The 16544-nt window shown below is 41.4% G+C and overlaps 1 protein-coding gene across 1 annotated transcript; it reads left to right on the top strand.

Moving 5' to 3' along the window:
• Positions 1 to 1133: 1133 nt before the first annotated feature.
• LOC149450677 (pancreatic secretory granule membrane major glycoprotein GP2-like) lies at positions 1134 to 15609 on the top strand. Its single transcript, XM_089691615.1, has 10 exons — positions 1134 to 1198; positions 2128 to 2187; positions 3071 to 3172; positions 5351 to 5559; positions 7682 to 7836; positions 9672 to 9911; positions 10722 to 10878; positions 12438 to 12510; positions 12768 to 12806; positions 15161 to 15609. Exons 2-10 carry the CDS (start codon positions 2142 to 2144, stop codon positions 15223 to 15225), a joined length of 1086 nt encoding a protein of 361 aa, XP_089547741.1. The 5' UTR covers positions 1134 to 1198; positions 2128 to 2141; the 3' UTR covers positions 15226 to 15609.
• Positions 15610 to 16544: the final 935 nt, after the last annotated feature.

The raw sequence follows: 16544 nt of genomic DNA, 5'->3' as shown, positions 1-16544 counted from the left end.
TTGATCATTTATTTTTGTACCCAATTCTCTACTGCTGTAGCAGTAGAGAGGTTCACATAGTAGTCAGTTGGATGAATACACAAACAGATCCCCCTAGCAACAACACTGGTTCAACCGAGGTGTAAGGGAGTACTAGCTAGTCTTCACCAGAGCTACTGATGGTGGAGATGGATTTCGCTGTGTGCTAATGCCAGGTCACGGATTAGAGCAAACGAGGGTCAGGTTGTGGATGAAGCTGAAAGGAACAAGCAGAAGAGTAGACTATGGACAACCCAAAGGGTCAGTAATCAGTAATATCTGGATGGGATCAGATGGAAGCGTAGTCGATGAGCAAACTAAGGGTCAAAAACGAGTGTTAGCAAAGAGAAGTACAGCAGTAGGTATGCAAGGAGCAAGAAATCGGCTGGATTGAGCACAATATTCTTGTAAACAGGAAGTGCAAGGACATGGCTTACAGTAGAACTTTAGTCAGAAAAGTCCTTCTAGATCACTTCAGGTTGGCCCCTTTTGCAGGTGTAGCTAGGTAAAACATTAATATTTACTGCTGCTGAGACCATCAGTATAGTCAGTCCTTCATATATGATCTTATGTGACTTTTAATCTATTTGTTGTACAATAAAATGGGTTTGTTTATACATTTTGTTGGGGTTTGGTATCTCAAAAGCCTGATCTTCTGTTTTATAAAGACTAAAAAGCAACAAATAGGAGAAGTTCCTTTCTAAGTTTAGTTGCCTTTATAGTTTGTGGATAGATTTTTGGGCACAGAAAAAAAAGTGTCCGAAATTGTGTTTTAAACAAATATTTAAAATGTTGAAAGTTTATTTTTGTAATAGAACTTGCTGACGTTTTATACACATTAAATGCCTCCAGAAAAATATTTCAGCCAATAAGAATTGTTTTTGAGTTATATCGAGACAGCTCGGGGCTAAATCCTGCCTGAGTGAGGCCCATGTACTCTAACGTCACCCAACCTTCTACGTTCTTCACAAGGTAGACGTATGGCATTCCATCTGGACCAATGAGTATATAAGAAGCTGAGAGATCAGTAATTGTCCACAGATCCCCTCCAACATCCAACTGTCTCTCCTAAAGGTAGCAAAGCTCAACCGACAACGAACTTTGCGCACTTTGTTGGAAGATCATCAAGTTGCTGGAAGTTTTCGTGAAGACCTGGGACGTTTGAAAACCACATTTATCGGTTAGTATACAATTCCTAAGTCATTTACAACTGATAGCAGACAATAAGGATACAATTGTCATTTTCTAAAGCTGTACAATCTCCATGATGGGAGGGGATGTCATGGGAGAACGATGGAGATTGCCATTGGTGACTCTGTATTTTCAGAATGCTGGTTGGTTATCAAGATAATTCACTGATCTGCGGCTTTGTAATTGTGTTACTTTAAGTGAAGCAGCGTGATTTCAAAGTCGCATTCAGTGTGAACCAGAGCTCACTGTATTCCTCTAATGGTTTGAATCTTAATGTTTTTTCCTAGTAAATAAAAATAATGAATATTGTAAAATATATGAATGTTTTTTCTTTCTTTGTATTTATTTTGTTTTACTTTGTATTTTGCTGTATTGCTCTACAGGTTTGAATCTTATTCTTTATTTCATGTTATAAATTATTTCTTCCTCTTCTTCTTCTTCATATTAAGAATAATAATTATATATATATATACATATACATATATATGAAATAATTTTTTATCAAATATTGTTAGGTCTGGTATGTTACGTAGTCAATAAAAATAATGAATATCGTAAAATATATGGATGTTTGTTGTTTGTTTGTTTTTTCATTGTATTTATTTTGTTTTATTTTGGGTTTTACTGTATTACTTTACTGGCTTGAATCTTATTGTATATTTATAGTTATAAATTTATATATATATAAGTCTAGTATGTTACGTAGTCAATAAAGATCATGAATATTGTAACATATATGGACATTACTTTTTCCATTGTATTTATTTTGGGTTTTAATGGAAAAAAATATATATAAATGAAAGCAAAACTCTGCAGGACTTTTTCTTTTTTTCTTTTTCTTTCTGTTTTTTCTTTTTTTTCTGATTTTTGCTGAATCACAAACAGAATTTGGTTGCTCATACTGGATGTATTTTCCAGGTTCCCTGATAACCATGAAGACAACACTGCTGCTCTCTGTATTGTGCGCTGCCATGGCGGGGGGTGAGTGAAGTTGATGTCCTTTTATCCTATAATAACACATCTGGAATACAGAGACAGCGATAGTTCCCAGAAATTAGATGGCACAATTGGGGAAGGGCAGATGGACAGAGAAAGAGTGAAGGAGATCCATTCTGTAATTTAAATGTATCTAAACCCGAGAATAATAATATAATATATTTCAGCTTGCTGGTTCTTAGTGGTGGCTGCATTTGTTTTCTTTTATTCTTTTTTCTCACATGTTTTCACTTGGTGATCCTGCCAGCCTCCATGTAACATCTTCCACTCTCCATATTGTATCTATGAACAAGCAGTGTCATAGGACTACAAAATCCTTCCCCCATTCCTCATCTGTGTAAGATAGGAGGAAGGGGCAATATACTGACCTAACAGGACTGATAACCCTGTATGAGATAAGACTGCAGAGTCCACAGGAGAGCATTGGATTTCTGGCAGGATCAACAGATAACAAAAGAAATTAGGAATGAATGGCAGCCCCGCGTATCTGCTGAATATCAGCGTGGTTTGCCTGAGGGTGCAGGAATGCGTGTGATTTACACAAATTCCGGCACCTACATATATGTGAACCTCGCCTTATTCAGGAACACGGGTGACTACAACGCAGGGAAGAGGGTTGTGGAGCACTTTGTTTATGAATTGTAACACTTTTGGTAGACGTTTGTATATTGGAACACTCAGATACAAGTTGCAGCGGTTGAACAATCATTGGATTGCTGTGGAGAACTTTGAAACAAACTAGACATTATCGCTGATTTATTTGAACTGTTGTGATCCTTGTGTCACATAGTAGCTTGATATGAGACCTGTTTAGACTTCCACACAGGAACACGGGGCGCACTTTAATACTTTTCTGTCTCTCCAGTGGCTGCGTCTGAAACCTGTGGAAGTGCTACCTGTGCCGATGATGAGTATTGTGACAATAGTACTACCTGCGTGTGCAATACAACTCTCTATACAGACTCAGGTATGGTATGATATAATATAGTCAGAATGGGAGCCTTTTGAAATCAAATATTGAATTTATGAAATAAAATGTATTTCTATGAATAAACCATATGAGGTGCATGTAGCACACATTAAATAGTGGGAAGGTGCAATGGTCACTTTACATCAGGATTCTAAATGAACCGCAATGCAGTTCCCTGGTGTGAATGAGCCCCCCGACTTCCTGAACATGAATGGTGGAGAGTACAGGAATAATCTGACTGTCTGCAGATAAACATACAAACTGGGATTGCTGTGTGTAATATGGAGTCAGGAGACCATAGCAAGACCCAACTGAAGTCGGCTTATCGTGTTCCCAAAGAAACAATCACTGTTTGCACCCAGATTTGTGGCTTAGGGAGGTCTGTATCGGGGAAATCCTGAAAAGAGTCTTCAGCTTCTGAAGGACTCCGGTGTGCCAGACTATACCAGACTGAACCCGAGTTCTGTGCAATCGTGGGGTTTTTCCACAGATTGCATGGGGTTCCTTGAGCAAACTCTGCCTGTCAGATAAGTCTGCTTTTGTTGCTTCACTCCCGCTGAATGGCAGATCTGGTGGGGGACAGATGATATATACAAAAGGTGGGGTCTCCCTGGAGATATCAATGACCATCTATGGACATGACCAACACTGGGATCCAAATGCCTGAAAACCCAAGGTACTTGACTTGTTCAAACGGAACCCTTAGCTCTACTGACCACCAATGTATGGGGGCTCTGCACTGACCACCAATGTAAGGGGTTCTACACTGACCACCAATGTAAGGGGCACACTACACTGAACTCCAATGTAACAGGGCACTACACTGACCACCAATGTAAGGGGCACTACACTGACCTCCAATGTAACGGGGCACTACACTGACCACCAATGTAACAGGCACTACACTGACCACCAATGTAAGGGGATACTACACTGACCACCAATGTAAGGGGACACTACATTGACCACCAGTGTAAGGGGGCACTACACTGACCATCACTATAGGGGGGCATCTATGGACATGACCAACACTGGGATCCAAATGCCAAAAACCCAAGATACTTGACTTGTTCAAACGGAACCCTTAGCTCTACTGACCACCAATGTAAGGGGACACTACACTGACCATCAATGTAAGGGGACACTAAATTGACCACCAATGTAAGGGGACACTACACTGACCACCAATGTAAGGGGGCACTACACTGATCACCAATGTAAGGGGGCACTACACTGATCACCAATGTAAGGGGACACTAAATTGACCACCAATGTAAGGGGACACTACACTGACCACCAATGTAAGGGGACACTACATTGACCACCAGTGTAAGGGGGCACTACACTGACCACTAATGTAAGGGGGCACTACATCGACCACCAATGTAAGGGGGCACTACACTGACCATCAATATAGGGTGGCACTACACTGACCACTAATGTAAGGGGCACTACATCGACCACCAATGTAAGGAGGCACTACACTGACCATCAATATAGGGTGGCACTACACTGACCACTAATGTAAGGGGCACTACATCGACCACCAATGTAAGGGAACACTACACTGACCACCAATGTAAGGAGGCACTACACTGACCACCAATGTAAGGAGGCACTACACTGACCACCAATGTAGACCTCTAATTCAACATCAGATCCCTTCCAGTAAAAATGGACTCCCCGGCAACAATAGATCCCAAGCAGCCAGCAATAGTAGACCCCCTCTTAACAGTAGATCCTGCCCAGCAACAATTGGACCCCCCAGCAACAATAGATCCCCCACCGAAAGCAATAGACCACCCAGCAGCCAGCATTAATAGACCCACCAGCACACCCCAGCACCCCTTGCCATTACATACATTCAGTGCTGGAGGTGCCGGAATGGGGTTGCCCCACGTTCCCACTGAAAAAAAGCCCTGATTGGCTCTACACTGACCACCAATGTATGGAAAGGGGGTACACTGACCACCAACAGTCTGTACTGTATGTAAACTGGAAATTTAATTTGGCTTTAACTCTAACTCTCTGGCTGCTTTCTCCCCAGTCCCTGGTCACTCCTGCCACCCCAAAGTGGGTATATATAGAAACCCCCTATGGTGTATAATGTACATCAAGTATGTCACCGTCACCTTCTCATCTCAGAAATGCTGAATAAGTTTACTCTTTTTACAGGAAGCTTTCCAAATTTGACTTGTGATGGAGGATATTTCAATATACAAGTGCCAAAATGTTGGTTGGAAGCACATGGTTATAATACGTCTGATATAAGGCTGAACGGCACCGACGCCAATTGTTTGGCAGTAAGTAACGTTGTGGGTGGAATATCGCAGATGACCATTCATCATCCATTGATAAAATATGACTGTAACACTAGTACTGAGGTAAGTTCTCCTGACACGGTCTGACTGTTTGATATACAAGAGAAGTAAAAATAGATACATTAAATTATGTATGGACAAAAATGTTCAATTTTAGGATTTTAATGGAATAGAGAAAATGTAGAACACTTGTTATGTTTTTTTTTTGTCTTTGTTCTCAAAAGAATGTTTTCCCTTCTTTGTATTATTTGATACTTAGTCTTGCAAGAAAAGAAATGACAAAACAAAAACTTTTGTTATATGCCCCAGGCTCAACAGAACACATTAAGATTGCACTAAAGCCTAAGAATTTTTTTGTTACCCCCAATGTCCTGATGAATTTACACCCCCCCTCATCCGCATAAGTACAAGACAAGTAGCTAGTTAATTCATGTGCTGACAAAGATTATATTGATAGGAGGAGAGAGACAGAGAGATGAGCTCATCAGTCCTCTGCTTCTCTTATTACTGTACAGTCACAGGCTGGGTGTGTGGAGTCCAGGGGGACCTGGGCTCAGAGAAAGTGGGTTGACACTGGCTGTCAAAATGAGCACATAAATTGGCAAAGAAAAAATACCGCAGGGGGAATCACTGAACTGAAGTTGGATTTTGCATGTATTTTGTTATTTTATCTTTGGGGTATTTATTTAATTATTTTGTACAATGGAGTTTATTGATAGTATCAAGTCATCAGATGAATCCAAGGATAGAAATAACAGTGAAGAGGAATAAACATGCAGTTCCTCTAGGTAACATAAAGCATAATAAATGCACTGAGTTACAGAAGCAAACAAGAAATGTGATTACAATGTGTAATGAAATGATAAGATACATAACAAAGTGCAGTATTGATTAGCATATGAAGATCTCGGATTCATCAGTAGAAAAGGAGAAAATGGGGGCGACCATTGGGTGGTAGAAGGTCACACCCCGGAAAATGTCATAGAGCCACGTCCCAAGCGTTTTCCACACAGCTTGGATATTCCCCACCCTCTGAAAGAGGTAAACTGTATCCACCATCTCCATCCAATGTCCTTTGGAATCAGTTTGTAATGTTTGATTGGTGGGGGGGGGGGGGGGGACATGCTGTGTTCCTATTGTGCAATGCAATTTTAAATATATGTAAGATACATTTTAGACAGAGGCATCCCTAGGGTTGGCGTCATCCGGTGTGGTAAGAAGTGGTGTCACCCCTCCAGAGAGGAAGGAGCGGTGCCGGTGTAGCAGTAAAATGAGTATCCCGACCCGTGAAGATATGTATCCCCTGAAGGTTGAACCTATACGGGGTTAACTGATCTTGCGACCCATAGTGATCCGCAGGATCAGCTTCAGCGGTTTGCAGCCTCTAAGGGGTTAACTGTGGCAGCTCTGTGCTAATGTTGGAGATCGGTTTCTTCGGCCTGAATCTGGCACATGGGCCGTTGCTTCAGGGGATACATATCTTCACAGGTCGGGATACTCATTTTAACACTACACCGGGGGCAGCTGTCACTGTGCCGGGAACCCGGGATCACCCCAATAACTGGCCAGGACCTTCACAGAACCCAGAAGCTCTGCTGGCATCCTACTCATGCACCCCTTGTGATGGTGTCACTCAGTGCACCCCGTACCCCCCTAGGGTTGCCACTGGTTTTAGATGTGATATGTTAATAAAGCAACATTGTTTTTGTTCTTTGTGTACGGAGTTTATGTGCCTAAAAAGTCCATTAGGTTCTCATGAATCCGTAAGTAAACAGTAAACATGAAGACAGCATACAAAGCATTATGTGTAACCCCATGAGAGGAGTGTGGATACACCAATCCTTTGGGCCCAAAATGGGTCCAGCGATTATACAAAATGCTTCAGGTTAAAAAAAAAAATTATATTCAGCTGAAGTACAGAATGAAAAAGAAGAGTAGATGAGAAGAAAGAAATAGTTAAAGAAAAGGAAAAAGGGTCCCGGGGATCACGGTAGAAGGCGGGGTATTTCTTTTTATCTGGTTGTTTTTGGCCGGAGTTCTGCTTTACAAAAACTGAAGGCGACCTTTTTCACTTGTCAGGGAATACACTGACATTAATAGTAACTATCTGTAAATGTGCAGATCACTGTATGGCGGGGAGTTTTCTGACCTCGTCTAATGACTTATGTGCTTCCTCTCTCTACAGGTAAGCTCAACCCATATCACATACACAAATCAGCTGTATATTGTTGCTGATACGGATCCGATCCGAACACAAAATGACGCCGTCATGAATGTTTCCTGCTCTTACCCGCTGTATATGAATGTCAGCCTTAATGTGCCCCTGCACCCAAAACTTGGGTAATTATTATTACACGTTTTTGGTCTTTCAGAAATCTATGTTGACTATCTCTTATGACATTGGATTCCATCATATACTCTTGTATGAGGTGCTTAAAGCGGAGTTCCAGCTGAAAAAAACTGTAGCTGCTGATTTTTAAAAAACAAACACTTACCTGTCCCTCGGTCCAGCAATATCCTCACCACAGCTGGTTTCAACGGCCGTTTTCTGTGCCGATCCCCCAAGAGGCAATTGGATATTCCCTGGATCAACTTTCCCTATAAATGTTAGTACATACTCTTCTGTGCACTCTCTTCATGCATTACCGTGGTGAAACGTGGTACCAGGGGCGAACTGACAACTCATGGGGCCCCCGGGCAATAGGGGATCATGGGGCCCCTGTGTCCTTGCCCAAACTAAAAAAAGCCTATGAAAAAAGTACCAGGGGCATCTCATGGGGCCTCTACTGACCTCGGGCCCTCGGGCAGTTCTCAAATTTCCAAATGGTCAGTCCGCCCCTGCGTGGTACGTTTCTTCTAGATTTATGGATTTAAAAAGTAATGAACATACATAGTTACATAGTTAGTCTGGCTGAAAAAAGACAAAAGTCCATCCAGTTATACCATAAAGAAAAAAAAGTTATAATCCTACACCCACAGTTGATCCAGAGGAAGGCAAAAAACCCAGCAAAGCACGATCCAATTTGCTTCTGCAGGGGAAAAAAATCCTTCCTGATCCCCAAGAGGCAATCAGATATTCCCGGGATCAACTTTCCCTATAAATGTTAGTACTTACTCTTCTGTGCACTCTCTTTATGCATTACCGTGGTGAAACACGACTTTATTAAAATGCATAAATGTACATACTCACAAACCAAAGGAGATAAAAACAGAGACAAAGACTCAGTGGTGACGGTCCCAAATGACGGGAGACCCTTGATGAGGTAGGCTGACGCGTTTCGGGAGATGTACTCCCTTCTTCAGAGCTCTCCTTTGGTTTGTGACTATGCACTTTCATGCATTTTAATAAGCTCGTGTTTCACCGCGGTAATGCACGAAGAGAGTGCGCCATGTTTTTGGTTTCTTCACCAGTTACAAGGTTTCCCGATCTTCCAAGGGCTGCACCTCAGTGAATGACAGTCACAGTACCCCTAGTCAGCATGAAGATATGAGCGCTGGTTTGGTTTTTTGGATACTCGTCTGTATGCTGCCATAATGGTGTAATTGGTGTGTTTCTGCCGCTGCCCCACATTGGCTCTAAGACTGAGATGTGAGCAATCACATGACTACTTACTGCCCAGTTCTCAGTCTTCTCCAAGTGGAGACAAGTGACTGTCAGTCATGTCCTCTCCGCTCTGCTCCTCCAGCACTCACAGAAGCATTGGTCAGGGGAGGGGGTGGGTGCAGCTGGCTCCAGATCTCAGTCGCATGCTGAGAGGCATATCCAGCTGTCTTTCAGACAGTCAAATGGATCCTGACAATTCTGTTGGGATCCTTCCACAGCCTGTAGAGACTGTGCCATGTCAGATGATAGCGAGCAATTTGGGTCACAGAAGAGTAAGTAAGTGCAGTCCTGTGCCCCACAAGAGATGTACGGACAAAAAAAGTATTTAAAGGTATTTTTATTTTGTTTGTTTTATAAACATTCATTTAAAAACCATTGTGGTGCTCTTTAAATTGTATATCAGATTCATCTCTTCCATCAGAATACACAGAGCTAAAGGAAATAGCTAATAGGTTTGTTCTTTATCCTCATTGCAAATAATGTCAGTTCTCTGTGTGATAACATAGACGCATGGCCACATACCTACAAGGGTTTCTTGGTAGGTGACCTTTGTCTTGTGTCTATTTTCCAGGACCGCAGTAATAAATGGACCTACAGCAGGTACAAGTTATACAGCCGTAATGGCAGCCTTTAAAGAAGGCACATATACAACCCTTCTCTCAGAACAAGACACCCTGACTGTGGAAGATACTATTTACCTTTCTGTGAAAGTACCAGATCTGGATGCCAGAACCTCCAATCTCTCAGTGGTGAATCTTTATGCCTCTCCTACCAACTCAAGCGACATCAATTACTATCTTCTTAAGGACGGGTAAGTACACAGCACACAGGTTAGCAATTCTATGTCATCTTTGACTACAGAAATAATTCACTAAATGCCCAGAAACAGATATATTAGGAGGTAGGTTGTTGTAGTGTTGCCAAGAAGTTCTGAACTAATCTGGTCAAACAACTTATTAAAGTGACATAATTAACATTTATTAACATTTATTTTTGCTTGATACAGAATGTTTTCCATTGAAGGGCTCATTCACACCACAATTGATGGGTTCCTTTGCTCAAGGCAGGCCCAATGCATTGACAATCCGTTGTTTATTATAAGTCCAGTTCACATCAATGTGTTGGTGCGCATTGGAGGAAAATGGAGCATGCTGCAATTAAGCAGAGTGCAATACATGCAATTTGATGTATTTCATTTGTCTCCATGGAAAATACATCAGGGAGAAAATCGTGTAGGTGTGAGTAGGTCTGAGGTGTGAAGAAATACTGGTCACAGAGCATGTAATCATTTCTTGTGTACGGCACAATGACTGTGAATTGAGGACTTTAATTCTGAATAACAGGAACAATATAATGAACACATGCCTAGAATTGTTCAGCTATAAAATACATATAAAATAAGGAAGACATGCCATGTATTGTCCATCTATAATATATACTGTATATCTATATATCTATATTGATAGATAAATACTGTAGATAGATAGATAGATAGATAGATACAGTATTTATATATTGAACACACCCCATACATTGATCAGCTCTATTAGTATGTACCAGTATTGTGTTCTAATCTATAGATTACAGTAACTGAAAGCTGATGAAAGGTTTCTGTATCCAGGTGCCCATCTACTGATATATCTACTGACCAGCTAACAGGGAGTAGCAATGGAGTCGGCATTGAAGCTCGGTTTGCAATGAAAGTCTTCAAGATCACCAGTTCTAACAGCGTCTATCTCTTTGCTGAACTTAAACTCTGCACTGATGATTGTAACGTGGTAAGACTCAACGTACACATAGAGGATGTTCTGTGATTTCTGTGCCTGAAGGAGCAGTCAGGGCTTCATTAGCCATACCCACATATTAGGAACCGGGGGTTTTCTGCAACAGGAACGCAGGGAAATGCAGTTCCAGCACCTTCAGCATAGAATGTTTGTAAGAGCAAGGAGTGCTGGGAAGTAGAGGTCTTTTGTTGCTAAGGAGGTCAGTTGTTGCTGGGGGGCGATATTGTTACTGGGGGGGGTCTATTGCTGTTGGGTAGGATCTATTGTTGTTGGGGGGTATTTAGTTGTGGGGGGTCTATTGTTGTTGGCTGCTGACAAATATGTTGTTGCTAAAGGGTGTCTATTGTTGCTATGGTGGATCTATTGTTTAGGGGTTTTTTGTTGTAAGGGGAACTATTGTTGCTGGTTTTGATTTATCGTTGCTGGGATGGTATTTTATTTGGGGGGGTATTGTTGATGGCTGTGGGGGATCTATTTTACTGCTTTTTGTTATCATTAACAAATTCCAAAAAAATTATTTAGCAATACAAAATTATACTTTGTTCTGTGTTTTTTTAAAAGGGGCGATACTGGAAGGTCGGTAGGGGGTGGAACTAAGGGACAGTACTCAGAGGTGGGTGGAGGGTGGGCACAAAGAGTGGCTTGGAAGGAGGGAGTTCTTGCACCTATTCTCTGAGAAAAAACCCCTGACAGGAACAGTTTAGACAGGTGCCAAGAATCCTACTAGCATTTTGGAGGAAATCCACACAAACATAACATGCAAACTCCATGCAGTTAGTGTTCTGGCTGGGAGGTTAAGATCCCCAGTGCTGCAAGGCAAAGAGTACTAACCATCAAGCCACTGCGCTGCCCAAATGTCCACAGTTGGCTTTCTGGTTATTGCGCAGCCTTATTAAGATGCATAGAGGTGTTTATGGACCAAAAATATATTTAAAAAATAATGAGCACCGAGCATAAACATACCAGTTTTCCTCCTGAATACCAGATCTGCTGCTGCTAACCAAGCAGGTAGAACATTGCTGTGTGTAAAGAGCAAAGTAGCTGAATTAATGGTCAACTCCACACAAACGTGGCAAATTAAGTTATGTGCTGGCTTCTGATACTGAGATATCACCACCAGAATTCACAGTTCTGCCCATCTGCTGCAGCCATAACATGGGATGCGCTAGGGTTTGGCTCAAACCCAAGTCCATCCCTAACAAAGACAAATGATGGCTTCATGCTCATCCCAAACAAAGACAATGGATGGTGCCATGCTGCCCCGATACAATTAGAATAAATAGGTGATTGGGGAATATGGCTTGGAGTGACTGAAACCAATGTGGAGAGGAAATGTAAACTATTCCAGGGAAGTCTCACCGCTGGAGTGATGGAAGAACCTGGTGCGCCCGCATCCTCCACTGTTTCCATTGTGGGGATAACACAGATAAAGGAACATGAAGGGGACGTTGTGACTTTTGCATAGCTGTGGTGTTTCTTGGATACAATTTGCAGTTTCTTCATCGATTTCACTTGTCTGGAATTTCTGTTGAATTACTTTTATTTCCTTACAGACCTGCCCCTCTGTATCCAGATCAGGTGTTTCTCAGAAAATTGCAAGAAAAGTCAGTCTCTATCTGGATGCAGGTAAGTCATCTCAGGTTCACAGTTTTGTTACAGTAATTTTCCGTGTTCCTTCAGTCACATGTATTAAAGCCCAACTCCAGACCAACCCATTGTTTGGGTTTATTGTCGGGGCTTACAAATGCTTTCACGTCTACGGTGAACACAACACAATTATTTCAGCCTCCAGTGAATGTGAATGTCATACGATATATCCAGAAGAATGAGTCTCAGTCCTGTTGAGATCTCCAATTAACAGAAATGTTTTTCTTTATTTGCAGCTGATTCCTCTTACGATACAGATGTCAGTTCTGCTAGCGGTAAGTAAACTCTTACATTGAGACTTCTCATGGTGTAAAGAGGTGTAATTAAACATGTTCAACCCATTTACAGCAACAACACCCTTATATGTGGGGGAAGGGCAGGTGGACCTCAACATCCATCCCCTGCATATATGCCCCACCCCCAGAACTGTGACCGAGCTGTCACCAATAGCTCACAATATAATCAGCAGTTGGTAGGATTGGCTCCGGATGAAGTCAGCACTGTGCAGCAAATCACAGTGCAGCGTGATCAGGTGACCTTCCTATCGACCTTTGGGTATCAGGGTACATTTAAAGCACCAGCTGCCACCAGCATAAAGAGGTTAAAGCTGAATTCCAGGAAAAATCTACATTTTCAGATGATTAACAGATAGGGGAGCCATATTACCTGCCAACGGATTTGTATTTCTGTCTATGCGTTCCTGAGTTTTACACAACTCTGCCACGCAGCACAGCCATGAGGATGACGCCATTTTTACTGTTACACTTAGGAATACAGTGGTGTCTTCTCCCCACCCCCAGTTTGGACAGTAGCACACTGATTAGGTCATGTACCCCTCCTCCTATCCCGGGGGTAGGCAACTTGTGGCTCTCTAGCTGTTGTGGAATTACATTTCCCATGAGGCATTGTAAAGATTATAAAACTGACAGTTACAGCTATGACTTGCAGAGTCATGATGGAACTTGTAGTCCTGCGGCTCTCAGGTTGCCTACCCCTGTCCTCTCCGCATGCTCCTTGTAAATATTTCTGTGTGCAGCACATGATTAGTACTCCATCCTTGTGCTGTTTCTTCCTCTCACTTGTATTTATTATTTTAATTGCAGGTACTTATATAGCACCACCAATTTACACATTCATATCAGTCCCGCCCTCAAGGAGCTTACAATCGAAGGTCCCCAACTCTCATACCTACATACATACAAATACTAGGGTCAATTTAGCTCCCATTGTGTAGGTAGTACGGTGGTTGGGATTTGAACCAACGAACCCAGTGCTGCTAGGTTGAAGTTCTAACCACTTAGCCACTGTGCTGCTCTCACATTCTACCTCTGCTGTACAGGGACAGGAAAAGGCCAATATCAGGTAACATTTAGGTACTTACACTACTTGCAGGTAGTGCCGTGGTTGGGATTTGAACCAACAAACCCAGTGCTACTAGGCAGAAGTGCTAACCACTTAGCCACTGTGCTGCTCTCCCATTCTTTTTCTCCTGTACAGGGATGGCAAAAGGCCAATACCAGATCACATTTAGGTACTTACACTGCTTGCATTGAAGAATGCTCAGCAAAGATATTGTCTCCTTTTCAGCCTTTGCAGATTCCTGTTACACAAATAATTAACTCCTCCATAGACATATGTCAAATTTCCCATTTCCCCCCATCTCACCTGTCTAATTCTAACACTGACTGAGAACTTTGACCTATCCATATAATTCTATGCGTACAGTTAGTATTTATCTAAAAATGTATTGATGTTAGTTTGATTATAAAAGCATAAAGTTAAAGGGTTGTTAGCAATGATTGAGACTTTCAATTAGAAAGAGACAATCTGAAGGCAAACAGCTTCTGTTGTGCTGTCTTTGGAAAACACATAATGCTCCATGACACAAATATTATATTAAAATGTTTTTTGTTTTTTTTTTGGTGATATTTATTGTTTTCCCCCCCACTGGTCAGATTTCCCATCACTTCCTGTGTGGTCAACACAACTACAGTGGAGGGGATCTCTGTATTAATGAGTACATCCAGCTTTTTATTTTCTCAGCCTTAGAAATAGTTCGAAAGAATAAGACTCCATTTTGGGCTTTTATTGCCATCTTGGGATATGTTGGTGAAATTTCCCTTTGCTTACTGTCCCAGTGGCAACTGTTTTACAAAACCGGAAGTGAAAGCAAATCTCCAACAACACAGACAGAAATATTTTTTTTTATTAAGTAGAGTATAGAAAGGTCAAAGTACCTGCCAGCTTCTTTTTATTGCTGTTTGGGTCCATGTAGCAGATTTTCCCTCAATTCCTTTTTGGTAAAAGTCACTTTGACGGTAAATGAGGGTAAATTTCTCTAATGATGCCCCATATCAATTAGACTGACAAGAGTTCGAATTCTATCTCTATAGCATCCAGATTTATAAAAATTTTGGTTGTACATACACTTTAAATTCCCATAGTCACAATCTGGTATAAAAGTTGGCTTTCATCAGACTGCAACTACAATGAAAACTTGATTGAACAGAAGATCTTCCATTGGAAGATGAAGCCCTTCCCTCTCCATTCCTAATATCTCTTATGTGATGTTATTGGAGGATGAAGCCCTTCCCTCTCCATTCCTAATATCTTCTCTGTGTTGTTCCAGGTTTCTCCATGCCTTGGACTTTGTCCGCTCTGATCTCCTCCTGGATCCTGATGAAGCTGATGTAAAGTCTTCGAGAACCAACCATCCCGGGCACCATGAGGCTTTGACGTAACGTCAACCCTAATGCTCTCGGCAGAGAGAAGTTATGAAGGAATCTTGTATCTATTTCATTTTCTGTGTATGCTATTGGCTGCATCATATATAATGCTACCTAGGATAACCTCGCCGCTATGCGCCCTGATTATTATTCATTTTGTACAGTGCCGATATTCTGCTCTTTTGGCTTAGAGGTGCCGGCTTTATATCTGAGCTATTTATTGTGTTGTATTTATTGTACGGCAAGAATGGTTAATGGAGTGGACAATATAATAGATATTTTGTATCCCTGGTGAGCACAACCTGTACTTTTTACTGTTCTTTAACATATAATAAACTGCAAAGTAATGTAATTCAAGGTGTTTCTTTGCATTTATATTCAGTGATTGCAGGTGCTATGGTTAGGGAAAGGTGCCTCCTAAGGCATAGCTAACCCCAAAACCCAAAATGTAATATATTGCAGCTCACTGGCCCTTAGATTAGTGGTTGCATTTTTCTTTTTTTTCAGGTATTTCCCCCCCTTTTTTTTAATTTACATTTCAACCAACTGCACCACATTTTCCTGAATTATTTTCATTTTATCCTTCTCCCTGTGACATAGCTCCTCCATCCTATAGATATTTTCAACTCTATTTATCCATTCGTTAATCCCTGTGCTTCAGCAACCTGCCAGAACTTGGGAATCAAACCCTTAGCTACCCTAATTAAGTGATAAAGTAGCCTATTTTTATATAATTTTGCTGAAGGCTCAAAGTAATAAAATAAACACCGCCAGGAATCACACTCTACAGTTATCCCACATATTTCCTGAATGTATTGGATTATTTCCCTCCAGTAATCCTGTATTTTTGGACCACCCCACCATAGATGTGCCATTGTACCCCTCTCTCCACATCCTCTCCAGCACAGAGGTGAAGTATCTACTTGTTGCCTGTAGGCTACATTTGGTGTAATATATCATCTACTTAAACATTTATAGTTCATCTCCACTGTGCTCATATTTGTCACCTCATTTGTTAGTTTGAAAACTTTATTCCATTGCTGTGCATTCAATTCTGTTCCAAGCTCCTTTTCCCATTTTTCCAAGAACCCCAGAGGATCAGTTCCTTCCATAGCCATAAGGATCTTATAAATCCTAGAAGTGACACGTTTTGGGGTTATTTTTTCATCTAACAATTTTTCAAATGGATACATGTCCTCCGATGTCCTCAGAGGTTGTGGGAGACTTGAAACAAAATGGTTTAGTTGAAAGTACCGCCACTCATCAAATGTGATCAATAAATAATTT

This window comes from Staurois parvus, unplaced genomic scaffold (assembly GCF_062004578.1).
Source record: "Staurois parvus isolate SC_StPar_1 unplaced genomic scaffold, SC_StPar_1.0 ptg000565l, whole genome shotgun sequence".
NCBI classification, from domain to species: domain Eukaryota; kingdom Metazoa; phylum Chordata; class Amphibia; order Anura; family Ranidae; genus Staurois; species Staurois parvus.
This window is presented reverse-complemented; position numbering and strand designations above follow the sequence as displayed.